Source organism: Ovis aries, chromosome 17 (genome assembly GCF_016772045.2).
Source record: "Ovis aries strain OAR_USU_Benz2616 breed Rambouillet chromosome 17, ARS-UI_Ramb_v3.0, whole genome shotgun sequence".
NCBI classification, from domain to species: Eukaryota; Metazoa; Chordata; class Mammalia; order Artiodactyla; family Bovidae; genus Ovis; species Ovis aries.
In genome coordinates this window covers 35946963-35964507 of record NC_056070.1, presented here as the reverse complement: position 1 = coordinate 35964507, position 17545 = coordinate 35946963, and the positions used below count along the sequence as shown (strand labels likewise).

The window sequence follows — 17545 nt, the reverse complement described above, 5'->3', positions numbered from 1 at the left end:
CTTGCTAATATTTCTTACTCAATTCTTTTCTGTTTAAATTGGCTATAACCTACCACTAAGGACCAAACCAGCACAATAAACATGAAATGTCTTTGGTAACTAAGAACTGAACTTAAGCATCATCATTCTTATTTATTTATTTTGACTGTGACAGGTTTTAGTTGTGGATCTAGTTCCAAAACCACGGATTGAACTTGAGTCCCCTGAATTGGGAGCACAAAGTTTTAGCCGCTGCACCATCAGGGAATTCTCAAGAGTCATCATTCTGAGAATGAATTTTCAAATGCAGAAATGTGATTAGCTAATAATTCCTGAGCAATCACCAGGTATTAACACTATGTCTGTGCTAATTACTTGACTTGCATTAGCTCACGTAATCCTTAAAACAACTGAAATAGTAGTTGTCTCCACTACCAATAAGCAGAATGAGGTTTAGATTGATCAAGAGGTTTGTCCTGTCACACAGAGAAGACAAGTCAGGACTTGAACTCTTGCAAGTTAGCTCCAGGGTCTGCCCTCTTAAACAGCACCCTACACTGCAGGAACAAGAGAAGATTCCACTATACACAGATTGACCAGTTCATGAAACTAGATCTGCTCCTGACAATAACTTACTTTTTCATGATTTAAAGTACAAAAATTCAAGTTATGTAAAATATGCATAAATGATTAGATTCTGAATGGCTGAGATTTTTATTATAAGTAGAACAGCATAACTATAATTGATATGAATTATTTAAAGCCCCACACAACTAGCAAATACACATATGTAACAGTTCTATCTGAAATACCCAGAATAAAAAAAGTAAGTATAATTTTTATTTTTTTGGCAACTGCGTAAAATTCCATGTATGATCTTAGACATGTCATTTAAGTCTGGTGAACCTCAGTGTCCTTATAGAATAGAAGTCTCATCATCAAACACCTATTTTATAGATGAGATGGATAATCACAAAGGCTTGTCACAAGGTTAGCATTAGAACCCATGTAACAGTGCCTTACAAAAATGTATACAAGTAACAGATTTTATTATCATTAACCACATTGCTATGAGCAGTTTACAAAGTTCTTTTGCATATTTTAATCCACTGAAATCCCACCAAAACCCTGATATAGGTAAGTGGTATTATTCTCCTTTTATATGAGGAAAATGAAATTTAAAGAAGTTTTATGATTTATCCAAGATCCGACAATGGATAAAAAGTGGAAAAGACTGGAGCTAGGTACTTGACTCACAAGTTCACGATGATACCATTTAATCTATTTCATAAAGGAAAACAATCTTTTTGTCAATAACATCTATTTTTATTATTTACAAACTTCTCCTAGGATTATGGCATAGTTTTGGGTTGCAAAGAGTCAGACACGACTGAGCGACTGAACTGAACTGAACGGAACTGATATTACATGTTTATTCCAGTATGGAGCTGGATGAAAGTAGGCCACTCACCTTTTTGACTTCATACTTAATGGCAAGTTTGACCCGACTCAGTGAAGCTTTATGCCTGTGCATCTCCAGAGGATCTGCCGATTCCAGGTCTCCATTCAGAATGGCTTCTACCTCTTCTGAGTCTCTGCAAAGATCCAGCACACCCACCACAAAGTCTTTGCATTGCATGGAGAGCTTCCGATAGTCATTCTAAGAACAAGATGGTTAGAGTTTAATGCAGAGAATGTGCTTTAGTTCAGTGGAAAGTGTTCAGGGGTTTTGTAAATTAGAAAAAGTCTACCTAACTCTGGGCAGGAAGTTTTAGCCCCCAGGTAGACGCAAGGTTTGTTGAGTTAGATACCAGCTGGATTTGCTTCCACCTCCCTGCTTAGCCAGGACCTAATACACAGAAGACAGTTCTGAAAATGGTGTGCAAGTAAGTGACTGGTTTTCATTAAGAAATAGTGGCTAAATGCTTAATGCTGAAAGGCCAAAGTATCAAAGAGAGTTGTGTCTCTCTTGTAGAAACAAACAGTAGTTTTCTTAAAGCCAAAACAAAGCCATTTCTATGATGAAAATTCCTTAAGTGGCAATCTGACACAGAAAATTGACTATACATGAAAATAACCCGTCTGGTTTACTATCCATTGCCTTTTTGGAGACAGCACTTTTCAAACTGTAGTCCTCAGGCAAGCAGCCTCAGTGGCACCTGGACATGTGCTGCTGCTAAGTTGCGTCAGTCGTGTCTGACTCTGTGCGACCCCATAGATGGCAGCCCACCAGGCTCCCCCGTCCCTGGGATTCTCCAGGCAAGAACACTGGAGTGGGTGGCCATTTCCTTTAGAAACATAAATTCTCAGACCCCACCGAAGACATCCTGATTAGAAACTGACGTTGAGGGGCAGCAATGTGTTAACACGCTCTGCCAGTGTTTCGGACACACATTGGTGTTTGAGAATGACAGTTTACAGTGAAAGCAAAGAGGAGGGTAGGTGCCAACACAGAGGATATTTTTTTCTTGTTTGTCTGAAGGGCACATTATCATGTCCTGTAGAACTAGAAGGAGAGAAATGTCTGATTATATATAATTGAATTCTCAAGGGTTGCAGAATATCAATACCTGAGAGAAAATTTTTCAGGCCACTGGAACTAACACCTTGCTAAAAATAATCTGTGAATCTTTAATTTCATTAGCATATTTATATAGTGCCATGGACTGGTAGAAGGCATTTGTCAGAATTCCTTGCTACCTTCTGAATGGAGCTCTATTTCCAGTCCACTGGTTCCAATCCAGGCATTAATGACCATCTCTCAGGAAAATGCCTAACTTCTGCAACCTCCAGCTCCACTTCTACAACTTTCACTAAAATCAGGGAAATGAATCAGATGATCTAGTTTGGTACACTTGAGGAAAATAGAATTCCTCATTTCAACATGTCCTGAGATACTGTACATGTCTGATAACTGGGTAACATTTAGGATGGCAGAATTTCTAGGTTTCCAAATATCATACTTTAAATATTTAAATCATCTTCTTACAACCTGAAAATTTTCCATTTTTCCCCTTAAGTAATTAACTTGATTTGTTGTGCAAAAATCACTGCACCAACTAAAATAAACAAGAAGAGGAAAGACTGTTTAAAGGCTACACAGACTAGAATAGTTTCCATTTCAGATATCAGAAATTCAGATAAAGAAGAGTTGCAGTTAATCCTTTTCCCCTCTAAAGGGAACAAATAAAATGAATAAAAACTTCAGTCTTTGGTTTCCATTCAAGTTTGGTACCATGCAACTGATAAAATTAATAAAATGTTCAATCTCTGGTTTCTATGCAGAGTGTCAGTTAAATATCCATCTGCCTTCCATTCCTGGAAGACTAATGAAATATTTTATTATAGCACCCAGAAGAAGTATTAAATCCATGTCTGTTTCCATATAAAGCTCCCCTTTCAGTACATTTTTTAAATGAAATTTCCTTCTGTTACTCGTCAGTTCAGACTGTTCTATAAGATTTGATACGACACAGGATGGCCAATTCTCCATTGATCAGAAGTAAAAAAAGACTTTTTTCTCTTCTCGAATAAAACATAGAAACAACTTCTGCAGTAATACCCAAATAATAACTCATTATCTTTAAAATTATAACCTGTAAATTTTCTGATATTAAAGAAAGCTTTGTGTTTTTTTCACATCCACTAAAAGATCAGTCAGGAAGCAAAAAACAAGTAAGCAAGTTGCAACGACAACACTTTATTTTCATAACAATTTAATCATTTCGTCCTGGAAGAAGTCTGCTATCCAAGTACAGAAAATAATCAGAGCTGGAGGTAATGGCGATTTCTTCTATTGGGCCTAAGGAATACCATTTCGCCATATGCAGAGCGCTCAGGGAACTCTGGCAGCTGACTCCGTCAGTTCTTCCATGAGGTCCTGTCTCTCACTACTTCACAACTCAGACCTTTTGTCTGGTTCAAATTTTCTAATGATTTTCTCTAAAATTAGTTTTGCTTGATTATCTTTATTGTGTGACTTTTCCATTACCATGGTCCTCCTCAAATTTACCAGATGGGTCTGCAGCCCACTTTACAGAGCAGGAGGCCTGCTCTAGCCAGAGGAAGAACAATGAAGCCTGGGCCTCGTCACAACCTGTCTACAGGTCTCAGCAGGTTTTTAACGTTCATGGTTTAATCCCTTTTTATTCTTAACAGGAAAACTGAAATTCAACTCTCAGCAGGTTTGCTCCTGTCAGATCCTTTCCCTAATAATAAAAGAGGCAGGACAGTGTAGTGGTTTAAAGGATAAATCTAAAACCAGACTTCCTGGATTTGAATACTGGTTCTGTCACTTCCCGAGTTCCCTGGTGGCTCAGACGGTAAAGCATCTGCCTACGATGCGGGAGACCCGGGTTCAATCCCTGGGTCGGAAAGATCTCCTGGAGAAAGAAATGGCAACCCACTCTGGTATTCTTGCCTGGAGAATCCCATGGACGGAGAAGCTTGGTAGGCTACAGTCCATGGGGTCGCAAAGAGTTGGACACAGCTGAGCGACTTCACTTCACTTCTACCACTTCCTAGCTGTGTGACCTTACAGAAGGTGAGAACTCTCTGATGAGAATAAGCCTATCTATTATTGCTGTTGGGCTTCCCTACTGGCTCAGGTAAAGACTCTGCCTGCAGTGTGGGAGACATAGGTTCAATCCCTGGGTTGGGAAAATCCACTAGAGCAGGGCACAGCAACCCACTCCAGTATTCTTGCCTAGAAAATCCCATGAACAGAGGAGCCTGGCGGGCTACAGTCAATGGGGTCGCAAAGAGTCAGACATGACTGAGCAACTTAGCACAGCACAGCAAATTATTGCTGCTATGAGGATTAAATGCTTTGAGTGTGCTTGGTACACATCAACTACAGAATTGCTTCCATGTACAGCATGTTACATAGAAGAGCTAGAACTGGGACTCAAGGCACCCAAATCTAGGCTTAGCAGATGGTATGTTGGCTATTGTCTTTGTTTTCTCCCTTGTAAAATGAGAGGTCTGTATAGGTGGATGATTCCTAGAGTATTTTCCTGCTATCAAATGCTACCTTGCTTTTGGACTACATCCATTTTCCTCTTCCTTACTGTCCTACTGTGATATAACTTGAAATTGTTTTTCTACTTTACAAAAGGAAAATCTGAGGCACAGGGAAAGCACAATGCCTTTTTTTTTTTAAGTGCATCATTGATTCAGAATTAGGAAATTTCAGCTTAATAAATGGCTAGCTTCCTAGCCACTGACATTTGGAAGATGAGACATGGAGCTCAGCCTCTCCAATACTCTGTTTCTCAGAATAGCTTCAGACAGCATTTGCACATTGAAAATACTTCTTTAATAACCTGTCACCAAGCTGTCCTCCATTCATCTATCTAAATCTATATCCTAGAATGTCCAAACTTGGGATAATGACCTTCATATGTTTTTGGCATCATGCTGCCTGTATTCTTCAAGGACCTTTGAGGACTGCACGATAGCTGAGAACCTTCTCTGAAGCACCTAAGTGACGGCAGTCTGAGGGATGAGATACTGGGTCTTAGAGGCCACTGATAAGATGAATACTCATATGCATTTGAAATGGAAACAAAAAATCATGTCTTTCTCACTAGGGAATGTATTTTTTTTTTCAGGGCTAGTACTTTAAGCTCAAAGTCTTTACGGAAAGAATATAATGAACACCATGGAATAGGGCAGATTAAGTATTAAGTGACCCTGACTTAGAAGCTTCACTTTCTGCACTTTCAAGGGAGGCAGTCTCTGGGTCAGTGCTGTGAAAGCACTATTTTTTCTATCTAAAGTCCTGACAGATGGACATGAGTGTCGGATGAGATGGCAAAGTGATGAAAAGCAGACAGATAAGAAAAGTAAAGCATAAAATATAAGAGAAGGATAACAAGGACAAGTGAATATGTGAATGAAAAGGAACATTTAGTCAGGGGAGAGAGACTTGTAGTCCTTTGAGATCATAACTTACAAAGACCTGGATGTATTTTGCCTCTGAAATGGTTACACTACACAAACACCTTCCATATAATTCAGTAAAAAGGAACCATGAGATTTTGATGAGTTTTGCATATCCTTAGATAGCTGGCAGCTTTATAGATGCTTTCCTGAACTCAGTTGTGCTTTCTCCTCTTTTTGCCTCTTCATTTGTAATCATTTCCCACCTTTGAAAGGTTATCAGAGGTGACTTTTTATGTTAGGGTAAAGGAGATTTCATGTATTATCAATATGGGTTTTAGTTGGTATCAAGGGGAGAACTATGAATAACAAATTTTCTTAATATTATTTCACTGAGGCTACTTCTCTGGGCAGAATTACATATGTCACCATCTTCTGTTAATTATTGAAACATAATCTAGGAAAATATTTTCAGAATTTCTTATACAGACTTTCAGTACATACCAAGCAAAATGCATAAAAACAAGGTTTGAGTGACCCTTGGAATAGTAAAATAATAAATTTAGAATTACACTTTTTATGATAAGAAAGTGTTAGTCACTTAGTCCTGTCTGACTGTTTGCAACCCCATGGGCTGTAGCCCACCAGCCTCCTCTAATCATGGGATTCTCCAGGCAAGAATACTGGAGTGGGTAGCCATTCCCTTCTCCAGGGGATCTTCCCCACTCAGGGATCAAAGTTGGGTCTTCTGCATTTCAAGCGAATTCTTTACCATCTGAGCCACCAGGGAAGCCCACACTTTTTATTACTATGATGAAATAAAGTGACATTTAGACTTTTATCTGAATGCGCTTCTATTCTTTTCAAACAGAATTGGAAGTTAGGAATTTGCTCTACCTGAGTTCTGTGAAAAATAAAAATAAAAATTCATTTTAGGTATAAGGAAATAAATCTTTTCAAATACCACATAAGGAATCTTTTCAAAGGGAGTAGATAGATACTGGTGATACTTATTTTCTTCTTTGTATTTTCCCACATTTTCCAAATTTTTACAATAAATATGCACAGCCTTCATATTAGAAAGAATTTAATGGAATAACAAATAAAATTATACTAAGGCCAGATCTCCACCAGCACAAGATTAGTGTTAATGGATGTCGAGGAAATCTGGTATATATGGAAGGGAAAATCCCCACAAAACTTTCCTACCATTTTCTTTCAACTAGTTAACTTGAATTATATTGCTAGTTGCATTTGTGTGACTCTCAATAAGTATGAAAAACTTCAGTAAAACCTAAGAAACAGAATAGTCACTTTTTCTGTGATCTGACACCACAACATTAAAGAAAAAAAAAAAAAGATTAACTCAGCATCAAAAAAATAATTCAAGGAAGTGATGCCGAGAATCATCCTCTTTGGTGGATAAGAGGAATCGAGAGCCTGCTAGAAGACAGTCTTACTTTCACCAGATCTACAAAGTCTCCTCCTGCCCTAGATTTAATAGGCAGAACCATCTGAAATGCATAGGAAAATGTAACAATTAAAAAACGTTCCACTATTAATGTATAGTTTTTAATAAAAATAAATAATACTGTTGACTGGAGATGATGTCCAGAAAACAGTTCACTCATAAAAAAAATCTACTAAAGCAAACCACTTTTCTGTCTTTACATTTCTGGGTTGACCTAATGGCCACAGCTCACCATTCTGAATATTGTGGATTTCATTCGTGGATTTCAGTTGCAGCCACTTTTGTCATAAATAAAATGACTTTAGTCATTCATTTAAAATTTTATATTAGTCATTTGACTTAACTAAAGGGATATACAAATGTTTCTGCCAATAAACAGTGCATACAAAACTATTTCTATATTGGGTGACACCATACAACTAACAACAAAAGAGGAAAAACTGGAAAGGAAGATCATAACCAAATCCCTCCTTCAACAAAAGAGAAGTCTCGTGTACTATTTAACACCTATCCAGAACGCAGAGCAGCACAATCATTTCAGCTCTCTGATCCAGTATATACCCACTTCGAAAACAAATGTATCACAGCACTGGGCTGAGAAGACAAAAATGATCAGATCATTTCTGAACGACGCTCCCAATCCCTTGAGATTTTAGATCCACTGGACAAAACTAATTTGGGAGCAGACTGCAGAAGGCACCTCGCCGGGAAGTGGAAGAGCTCGCGGAGCAGCCGCGGTGGAGAGCACAGCTTACCTTGAACTCCTTCTCTATGTTGGCCAGTTTGGCCAGCTCGTTGCTGAGCTCCAGGGCAGTGAGCACAGGGTCCTCGCTAGACAAGGACAGATAAGCTGGACTGGCCAGCCCCTTGTAGGCATTGATCCTTGAGCGCGAGTGGCTGAAAGAGTCGTGCCTCTGCTTCTCCGTGCAGTCCCCGCACTTGCAGAAATAGTCATGCGGCCGCTCGATCCTGGCGCCCTTCATCAGCAGCATATGCACCACCTCGTACTTTTGGCAATGCGCCGCCAGGATGATGGGGGTGATGTCCGGGGAGAAGCGTGTGCCGTCCTCGTCGTAAGCGTAAAAGTCGTCGTCCTGCAGCTCCTGCTCGCAGGGGCTCAGGGTTAGGCGCTTGCTGGCCGCGAACCCAGGGTGGTTGAGGATGGCCTCCACGATGCGCACGTAGCCCTTGCTGATGGCGAGCAGCAGGGCGTCGCCGATGCGTGCCAAGTTCTCCTTCTTGAGCAGCAGCTCGGTCACCTCCAGGTGCTCATTGCCCACAGCCAGCTGCAGCGCGTTCTGGCCCATGTAGTCCACGCAGTTGACGTTCAGCGTCTTGGACTCCTCCAGCATCTTGCGCACCACCGGGATGTTGCCATACTCGGCGGCGTCGAGGAAGCGCTCCTCCTCCGCAGTGAGGCTGGTACCCCGGTCGTTGAACATGAAGGCCGGTCCCCGGACGGCTTGGCGCCGGCCCTTCTCCCGCATCACCGTCTTGCGCCTCAGGGATGGGCTTTCCTCCATTGACCTAATCAGCAGCAGCAACAACAAAACCCCAGCTGTTGAATATTAGGGCATATTGCTTCTTCCCACATATCGCGCCATTTCTGGAGTACAGGTCACACACACGGCAGATCTGTGGCCTGAGGACAGCCAGGTCAGATGCTAAGCCTGAAGTTTACACCTGAACCTAATAAGGGCTGCTAGAACCCAGAAAGCAGAAACCCTTCAGAACAAGAGCTCTTGTTCCGCAGAGCAGCCATCACCAACCTCTTTGGCACCAGGGACCCGTTTTGTGGAAGGCAATTTTTCCACCAGGGTGGAGGGGATGGTTTCTGGATGATTCAAGCACATTACATCTATTGTGCACTTTACGGCTCACCTAATGCCCTGGCTGATCTGACCCGAGGTTGGGGACCCCTGCCACAGAGAATGACATTCATAAGGAATAATAGCATAAACGATTTCCAGGTCTCCCTTTGTGACCCTGGTAAAGACAGGACTCATCATACCTGTGGGAATAAAGTTAACTGCTGCTTTAAAAAGTCTTGAAAATAGGGGCAAACAGGTACTTGGCACCAAAGCACTAAGCTTGAAGGCTAAAGATATTAAATTTTTCAAGAATTAGGCCAGAACAATCCTCTCAAGTCATTGCATATTTTTAACTAAATAAGATCATTGACACACACGCACAAAGTCCAGTATTTAGGCCAAGCACTATCTTTCAGGATCTTAAGATTTTCTATCTTTTCTATTACGGGTATCCCAACCTACTCCCCCACCCTCCAAAAAACTTAACAAAATTCTTTTTTTTTTTTTTTTAATGACACAGACAAGATGTAGCAATTATAAAATGAGAATTCAGTCAATTTATTTTTTGAAAATTATTGCGCCTTTGTAACAGGAGTTGTTTAATGACCTATATTATGTAGGTCTCTTTGAACTAAAAGGATATATAGTATGATTTATGGTTTAAAAAATCACAAGTAGTACTTTATGAATAAGGCAGTGTTAGTCACTCAGTTGTATCCAACTCTTCGCTACCCCATGGACGTAGCCCACCAGGCTCCTCTGTCCATGAAATTCTCCAGGCAAGAATACCGGAGTGGGTAGCCATCCCTTTCTCCAGGGGATCTTCCCCAATCCAGGGACTGAACCCCAGTCTTCTGCATTGCAGGCAGATTCTTTACCATCTGAGCCACCAGGAATAAAGCAACAGGGCACCAACTGTGTATCCAGAACAACGTGCACTGAGATCCTAACACCTACCATGTTAGTTAAGATTCAGCTGTATTATAAAAGCCATGTCATTAATTGATGTGTACAGCAATTTGAGTTCATTTTTTAATTTCTGTGATGCTGGGTAAATAATTTCATTTCCTTGTGCTCCCTTACCCCAGATGTAAAATGGAAATTTATAAAAGGCTCCCAATTTTCATCAAGAGCTCATGAATACAAAGCATATGGGGAAGTTTTGACTCTCTAAAAATGATGCTAAACAAGCAATATAATTTTTAACATTGTGATTATTTTTAATATTTCAACGGCTATTGTTATAAGTACACATCTGCACCTTAATCCAGTTCTAACATTCTTACTGTTTGAAATGACTAAGGTAACTTCATTTTAAAAAATCTGTGATTTTTGTCTTTTGTATGAATTAAAGGTACCAATTAAATTCTTTTCACATTACTGACCTTTGAATAAGAATAAATAAGAGTTACAAGTTAAAAGTGAACAGCTGGGGGGAAAATGCTTTCCTTGTGTAATGCATATTCCAGAAATACCTTCTACTCATTAGCATTCACATAGTCAGGGGTTGAAAACTAACTTGAGAAGACATTGGCCTCCCTCGGGGTCTGGAAATGGACATTAAGGAGCATCTCTAGCTGGTGAATTCAGAGGTGGGTACTAGCATTCACTCAGTTCTTAGCTCTGTGGGCCTCAAACTAAGAAACGAGCACTGGAGCTGCTAGCAGAGACTTCCCAGATAGAGACCAAAGAAATGTGGCCAGGCAAACCTACAGAAGTAAGGAAACCAAAGATGTTCCTGGATAAGCTTGTAAACTTGTCCAAGGGCAGGGGTGCTGTGACTGACCCCTCGTTCTAACTGCTCAACTAGTGTCAGGTGGTTAACTTTAGAAAACTAAATATATACACAATCATATATATACACATACACATGCACCCATACACACACCTGTTTGTGGGAGTTTCTAGAAAGCAATACAAGAAGCCTTTCATTGTATTTATACCTGGGGCTCTGGGGAGTAGAACTAAGGAGACACAGGAGAAGGGGGAGTTTACTTTTAACTTATACCCTTTTACACATTTTGAATAGTTTTAACCATAGTTGAATATTTTTATTAAAAATAAAATTTATGTTTAAATTTAAAAATATCGTCATCCCTTACTCGACAAAAGTTTAAAAAATATAAGTACATACCAGCAATCATTATATTATAATGCTTCGGAAGCTAAATAAATGCCATAAGTTTTTGTTGTTCAGTCCCTAAGTCGACAGTGTCTGACTCTTTGTGACCCCTTGGGCTGCAGCACACCAGGCTCCTCTGTCCGTGGGATTTCCCAGGCAATAATACTGGAGTGGGTTGACATTTCCTTCTCCAGGAGATCCTCCAGACCTAGGGACCGAACCCTCATCTCCTGCATTGGCAGGTGGGCTTTTTACCACTGAGCCACGAGGGTAGCCGAAATGCTATATGTTTGACCACTATTAATAGGTGTGATGTATAAGCATAGTGGAGTGAGGTATGTAAACTATTCGGTGTGTGTGGGAAATCAATATTTTACTATTAAACTGGCACTCTTCAAATGGCTAGAATTTCCATCTTGTATAAATGATGAGTTTTGTGCTTACCATTGATAATATATTGACATTATTCATGACTACAGAATACATGTGTAGAATATGTTAAGTCTGTGGAATTCCAATCTGTCCCAGATGAGTTATCTTTGGGGAAATAAACTCATTATTCAAGTGTCACATCTGACTAGAATGGGGGTTTTTACCTAATGATTGCTACCCACAAAAAGAATCACTCATAAAACCCTACCTTTTCTCCCCAAAGACAGTGATCTGAAAATACCAGAAAACTGTCTTTCAAAATTTTTTTCTTTGCATTTCTTAGCGAAGTTTTTTTCCTAGTATCTCTTCTTCTTTTGGAACCTAAACCTCCGTTTTGTGCATTTAAGCCAAAATGTGGGGTTTTAATACTATACAACACAAGTCACATGAGTCATTTTGATTTTGTCTTTAAAAGATTCTAACACTGAGTTAAGTGTGAAGTAAAAATTTTCAGCTGGAACAAATTATACTGCTATTTCAAAATAAAAGTACTGACAATGCTACTTGTTTTCATTTGTGAATCCACCTAAGAAGTGTCTTTTTAAAACCTTTCCTTACAGTATTAAGATATGCTTCATTAATCCGGACTAATAAAACGATATGAGTCACAATCAATTCCCCCACAATGTATAAACGTGGCCCAAATCTCAGATGGTCTTGACAAAGCATCTCCTCCAGGATGAGAAGTAAAGAAGGGGTAAGAGTGAATGGGAGAGGATGTCTAACTTTAGTAATGCTAACAATAAAATCATTTTGCCAGACATATTTTTACCTTTAAATCCCCATGCAATGGATCGATTCATCTAGCACTGCAAGGGTACATCAGATAGGGCCTTCCTTCTGGTAAGAGCTTTGGAGAACCACTGACCTAAATCAATTGCCCTACAAGCACCAGGTGCAATTTCCTTCATAGCTGATACAGATGGCTGGTAACATTAGATTGCTATGGACTGAACTGTGTGCCCCTACACATCCACATGTTGAAGATGTAACCCCCAGTGCAGGCTTCCCTGGTGGCTCAGTGTCTGAACCTTCCTGCCAATACAGGAGATGATTCCTGAGGTGAGAAGATCCCCTGAAGAAGGAAATGTCAACCCACTCCAGTATTCTTGCCTGGGAAATCCCATGGACAGAGGAGCCTGGCAGGCTACTGTCCATGGAGTTGCAAAGAGTTGGACACAACTTAGCGACTGCTGCTGCTAAGTCGCTTCAGTCTTGTCTGACTCTGTGCGACCCCGAAGATAGCAGCCTACCAGGCTCCGCCGTCCCTGGGATTCTCCATGCAAGAACACTGGAGTGGGTTGCCATTTCTTTCTCCAATGCATGAAAGTGAAAAGTGAAAGTGAAGGCATTCAGTCGTGTCCGACTCTTCACGACCCCATGGACGGCAGCCTACCAGGCTCCTCCGTCCATGGGATTTTCCAGGCAAGGGTACTGGAGTGGGGTGCCACTGCCTTCTCCGCAACTTAGCGACTAAACAACAAAACCTCCAATATGGTATCTGGAGATTAGGTCTTTGGGAGGTGATCTGGGATAAGGCTATGAACATAGAACCCTCACGATGGAATCAGTGCCCTAAGGAATTAGAGAGTTTGTTTCCGGCTTCACCCTCTCCTTGTGAGGACATGTGAGATGGCAGCCATCTGCAAGAACCTGACCATACTGGTACCATGATCTCAGACTTCTGGCTTCCAGAACTGTGAGAAAATACGTTTGTGCTGTTTAAGCCGCCCACTCTGTGGTACTTAGTTATGACAGCCTAAGCTGAGTAAGACACTGACCATGTATCTTAAGGCAAAAAGATTTTTTTTCATGGTTTATGAAACAAACTTTGGGTCCTTAGTAATTGTCCAAACACTCAAGCAGATAAAAAGTTCTTCCTAAGAAGTATTTTTCCACACCCAAAGACAATCTTTTGCTCCATTCTATTTAGCGGCAAAAATACAGGCAACACTCAGTTTTCATTCACAACTTTGTCATCCACTCCTCTGATTTATAATGGCAGGACATGAAGCCCACCTGCCTAAGATTACTTGGAGAACCTATTAAAATGCAGATTTCTGGATCCCATTCAAGATGAACTAAATCAGAATCTCTCAGGGGTGGGGCCCTGCAATATGGGTGGAGGCTGGAATATGTATATTAAATGAGCATCCTTTGCAATTCCTATACACACTGAAGGTTGGAAACTTCCAGTATGAAAACAACATAGCTATCCTGGATCAGTGATCCCAGACGAGGAGGCCTGTAAACACTTGTCACACTAGTCCTGCCAAAAGCCAAGTTGGAATAACATGTTTGAGCAGTGCCAGGTAAGGGACAACAGCCTTACATTCATTTAGATTCTCTGTCCTTTATTTACCACTTAAAACCTGATCTTCCTGTACCAGATCCTTCCTTCCAGTTCTCATTGACAACACTAGCCTCCAGATCTTAAACGCATCATGGCTGGATAATTACAACAGCTTTCCAGCAGAGATGGCATGAGAGAAGGCGACTAAACTTGACTGAGTACCTGGTGTATGTGCTTGTCTGTCATGCACTATCATCTTTACTTCTCCTAACGTTGCTATGAAGCAGCTATTATTTTTCCCCATTTCATAAATAAGAAAACTTATTAAAGAGTTCAAAAGAAATTGGGCTCAAAAGAAATTGGCCAAGATAATACAGAGAGTAACACCCAAGACTGGGATCCAACCTAGGGCCCAGTCTGACTCCTGTTCTCTCTCTCCTGCTGCTTCTGATTTCCTCTTTGTACCCCACAGCCACGCCCAGTAGCTGGTGCTGCTTCAATTCTGCTTCAATTACCATCACACTTCTCTTAAAAACAAAACATAAAAACAAATGAGGTCCTCCACCTGGTTTTCCAGGATGTTGACAGCCTGCCTCACTCTCCCTAACCGACCTTCTTTTCCTTGCTCCTCAGAGTCATTCTTCACTGTTCTACAAACATATTATATTGCTTATTTCTGTACTATCAAGGGTAGTAAGTGTATTATTCTGCTTATTTTGGTTCTATCAATGGTATTTCTATACCATCAAGGATATTCTTTGAAAAATTAGCAAAGTGTTTTTCTCTTTTGTAAGATCTTTTTACAAGATCTTGGCCCTGGTTAACTCGGGACATCTTGCTTCAGCCTTGGAGGTAAAATGTGGAGTATAGAGTTGGGTGGGTTTAGGGGAAAATAAGATAAACATAGGAGGAGTGCACAGAGAGAAAGGTTTGTTTGTTTTTTTTTTTTTTTTCAAGAAAAATGGGATTTTGCAAGCAGAATCTGGGAAAAAGGAAATTGTCTTGAGGAAGGATTTGCTTAGTTCCTTTATGTCTCTAATTAATTCTGACAGAACCTGATCCCTGACGGCTCTCATCACGTAGACAGGATAGTTCTCCCACTTTTATCAGTAAAGCCACGATGCTTACTGTCCTGGGAGAAGAAAGAAATAACAGAAAGGAAGTCAGAGCCAAGATGTGGTCCAATAAAGTGAGGAACCACTGAGGTGGAGGGGCGAGGGGTGATTCGTGACCCGCTTGTTTGATCTGGAGATCAGAACAGTCCTGCCTGGTTATGTAGGGCATGGTTTGGGCTTTCTCAAGCCACCCTCAGCTCCCATGTAGTCTGGACCCTGCACTGAGGGCCAGGGAGCCTGCACCAAGACTAGAGATGACCGCTGGTGCTGTAAGACAATGTTGCAGCTGTTATGAGAGCTCTGTACCCCCAGGAGCTGAGCTGAAACCACATACACCAGAGAGAGCACGTTCAGGTGGCAAAGGCGAGTCAGCCAAGATCAAGTCACTGCCACTGATAAAGCAGCACCCAAACAGATAATGAACACTGCCTAGAAACCAAAAGAGTCAGAGAATCCCACCCTTTCGCCCCTCCAAGGGACACATAAACTCCCCTCTGCCAAAGGCCAGATGCTCCTGAGAAGAGCAGGGGAAGGAGTGGCTTTCCAAGAACATGAGCAATCTTACCCAAGTAAACAAACTTACTTTATAGAATCAAACTAAGATGAATGAAACTGGCCTCACAGCATCTCTCCTGAGTGCCCTGAACCAGGGATGGTCATGCTGACCAGAAAAAGACTGCAAGGAGACTGCAGGGAGGAATCCATAGGCAAAGGTCCCTTAGAAACCAGCTCACAGCCAGGAAGACACTGTCCTAGTTGACTACATCCCTGTGATAATGTAGGGCACGCCCTCCCTTTTTATTAACTTACATAATTGCTTAATTAACTGCTTAATTTATTGATTGCTTAATTTACTTGTTGAATGAGAATACATGTCTGTTTAGCAAGCAAAAAACAAAATAGAATTTGAAAAACTAATTTAACCCATAGAGTGAACATTTGGTCACCTTTCTCCCCTCGTCAGCAGGTGGGACGCTCGGGAAAGGCCTGTTCGGCGAGCTACATGTTGCTGCCCATCCAAGTTGTTCTGCTGTCTTGTTCCTGCTACACTTGCCTCTGGGATGGTCCTTTTCTTTCCATCCTGGGCATACTCTTATTTTGGCCCTTCACCAGTTCAAATCTCTCCTATCTTCTGTGGTCCAGCTTGCATCACACCTCTGAAAACAGAGGGTAAAACTTCACAGGATTAATAACTAGAAGACCTGCAAGGTTCTGTCCACTTTGGAACCTTCCTGAAACTATTCTGGACCATTTTAGCCTGACCATTTGTACTACGGCTAATCTGCCCATAAACCTATACATTTTTTCCCCCTCTCCTTGATTTTGTCTCCTGTGATATTCATGTCCCCTAAGTTTGATTGAGAATAAATACCCTATACTTCCTAATTTTTCACACTTCTTAGCCACCTCTATAGTGCCTGATATAGCACATTATATGTTCAAAAATACTTGTCAGCTGATGCTAATTCTACAGATAAAGTGACTCACTCAGAATGTTAGCTTCCTTAAGGTCACTGAAAGAAAGACAAATGAGAGTTCAGAGGTTCTCTCAGTAGTGTTTCTCTACTTTACCGTGGTGTCTCTAGGGAACAAGAAAAATGAATAACAAGTTGCAAATCAAAATAGCTCTATTAAAACACATGCTTAGGATCTTCCCTGGTGGTCCAGTGGTTAAGACTTTGCCTTCCAAAGCAAGGGGTGTGGGTTTGATCCCTGGTTATGGAGTTAAGATCCCATGTGCATTGTGGCCTAACCCTCTGCACCCCGCAAACCCATAAAAACCAGAAACAATATTGTAACAAATTCAATAAAGATTTAAAAAACGGTCTACATCCCCCCAAAAAAAATTCTTAGAAAAGTATGTGCTTAGCTTATGTGTTGGAAAACTTTGGTTCTATGAAAACAGTTTATAAAATGGCTCTTCGGATTTAATCACAAATTCTTCAGCACTCAGCAACAAATGACTACGAGTAAAGACGTCACTTCAAACCTTTTCTTTAAATGATGTTAAGAATTCACCAGCTACTCAATCCATCTAGCAAAGTAAACACCATCACCAATGTGAGCTAAAGCAGTAAGAGTAACGGTCAAATTGCTTTAACTATTTAGTTCACTACAATGAAGAAGCAGAAGGTGCCCACAGGCTAGGTTCCAGTCTGTCCTTCTGTGAAGGGCAAAAAAAAAAAAAAAAAAAAAGGCAGAAGGAGCCTTGGAAGATAAGTAATGAGAAAAGCACAGAGGAGGGGGGACAAGTGTTAGAGAGCAAGCACCATGTTAGTTCTCGTATTGGGGATGGTGATAATTGCAAGTAGTAATGAAGGCGGGAAGCAGCAGGCACTGACAAAGGACAAGACAGTCAGGGATGAAAAGTCAAAAAATAGACAAACCCCACAGTCCCCCTGGCACACGGCACCTGTCAGTCAACGCAGCTGCCCCTGG

General features: G+C 40.9%; 1 protein-coding gene across 21 annotated transcripts in view; it reads right to left on the bottom strand.

Annotated features, from left to right (window-relative positions):
• The window catches only part of TRPC3 (transient receptor potential cation channel subfamily C member 3), a 75516-nt gene that overhangs the window by 44145 nt on the left and 13826 nt on the right, over nt 1–17545 (bottom strand). For all 21 annotated transcript variants that reach the window (XM_060401068.1, XM_027956324.3, XM_027956325.3 and 18 more), the window contains exons 2-3: nt 8089–8860; nt 1451–1639 (exon numbers count right to left, since the gene is read on the bottom strand). In XM_060401068.1, the coding sequence (XP_060257051.1) occupies nt 1451–1639; nt 8089–8860 (961 nt within the window). The remainder of the gene's footprint in view (nt 1–1450; nt 1640–8088; nt 8861–17545) is intronic.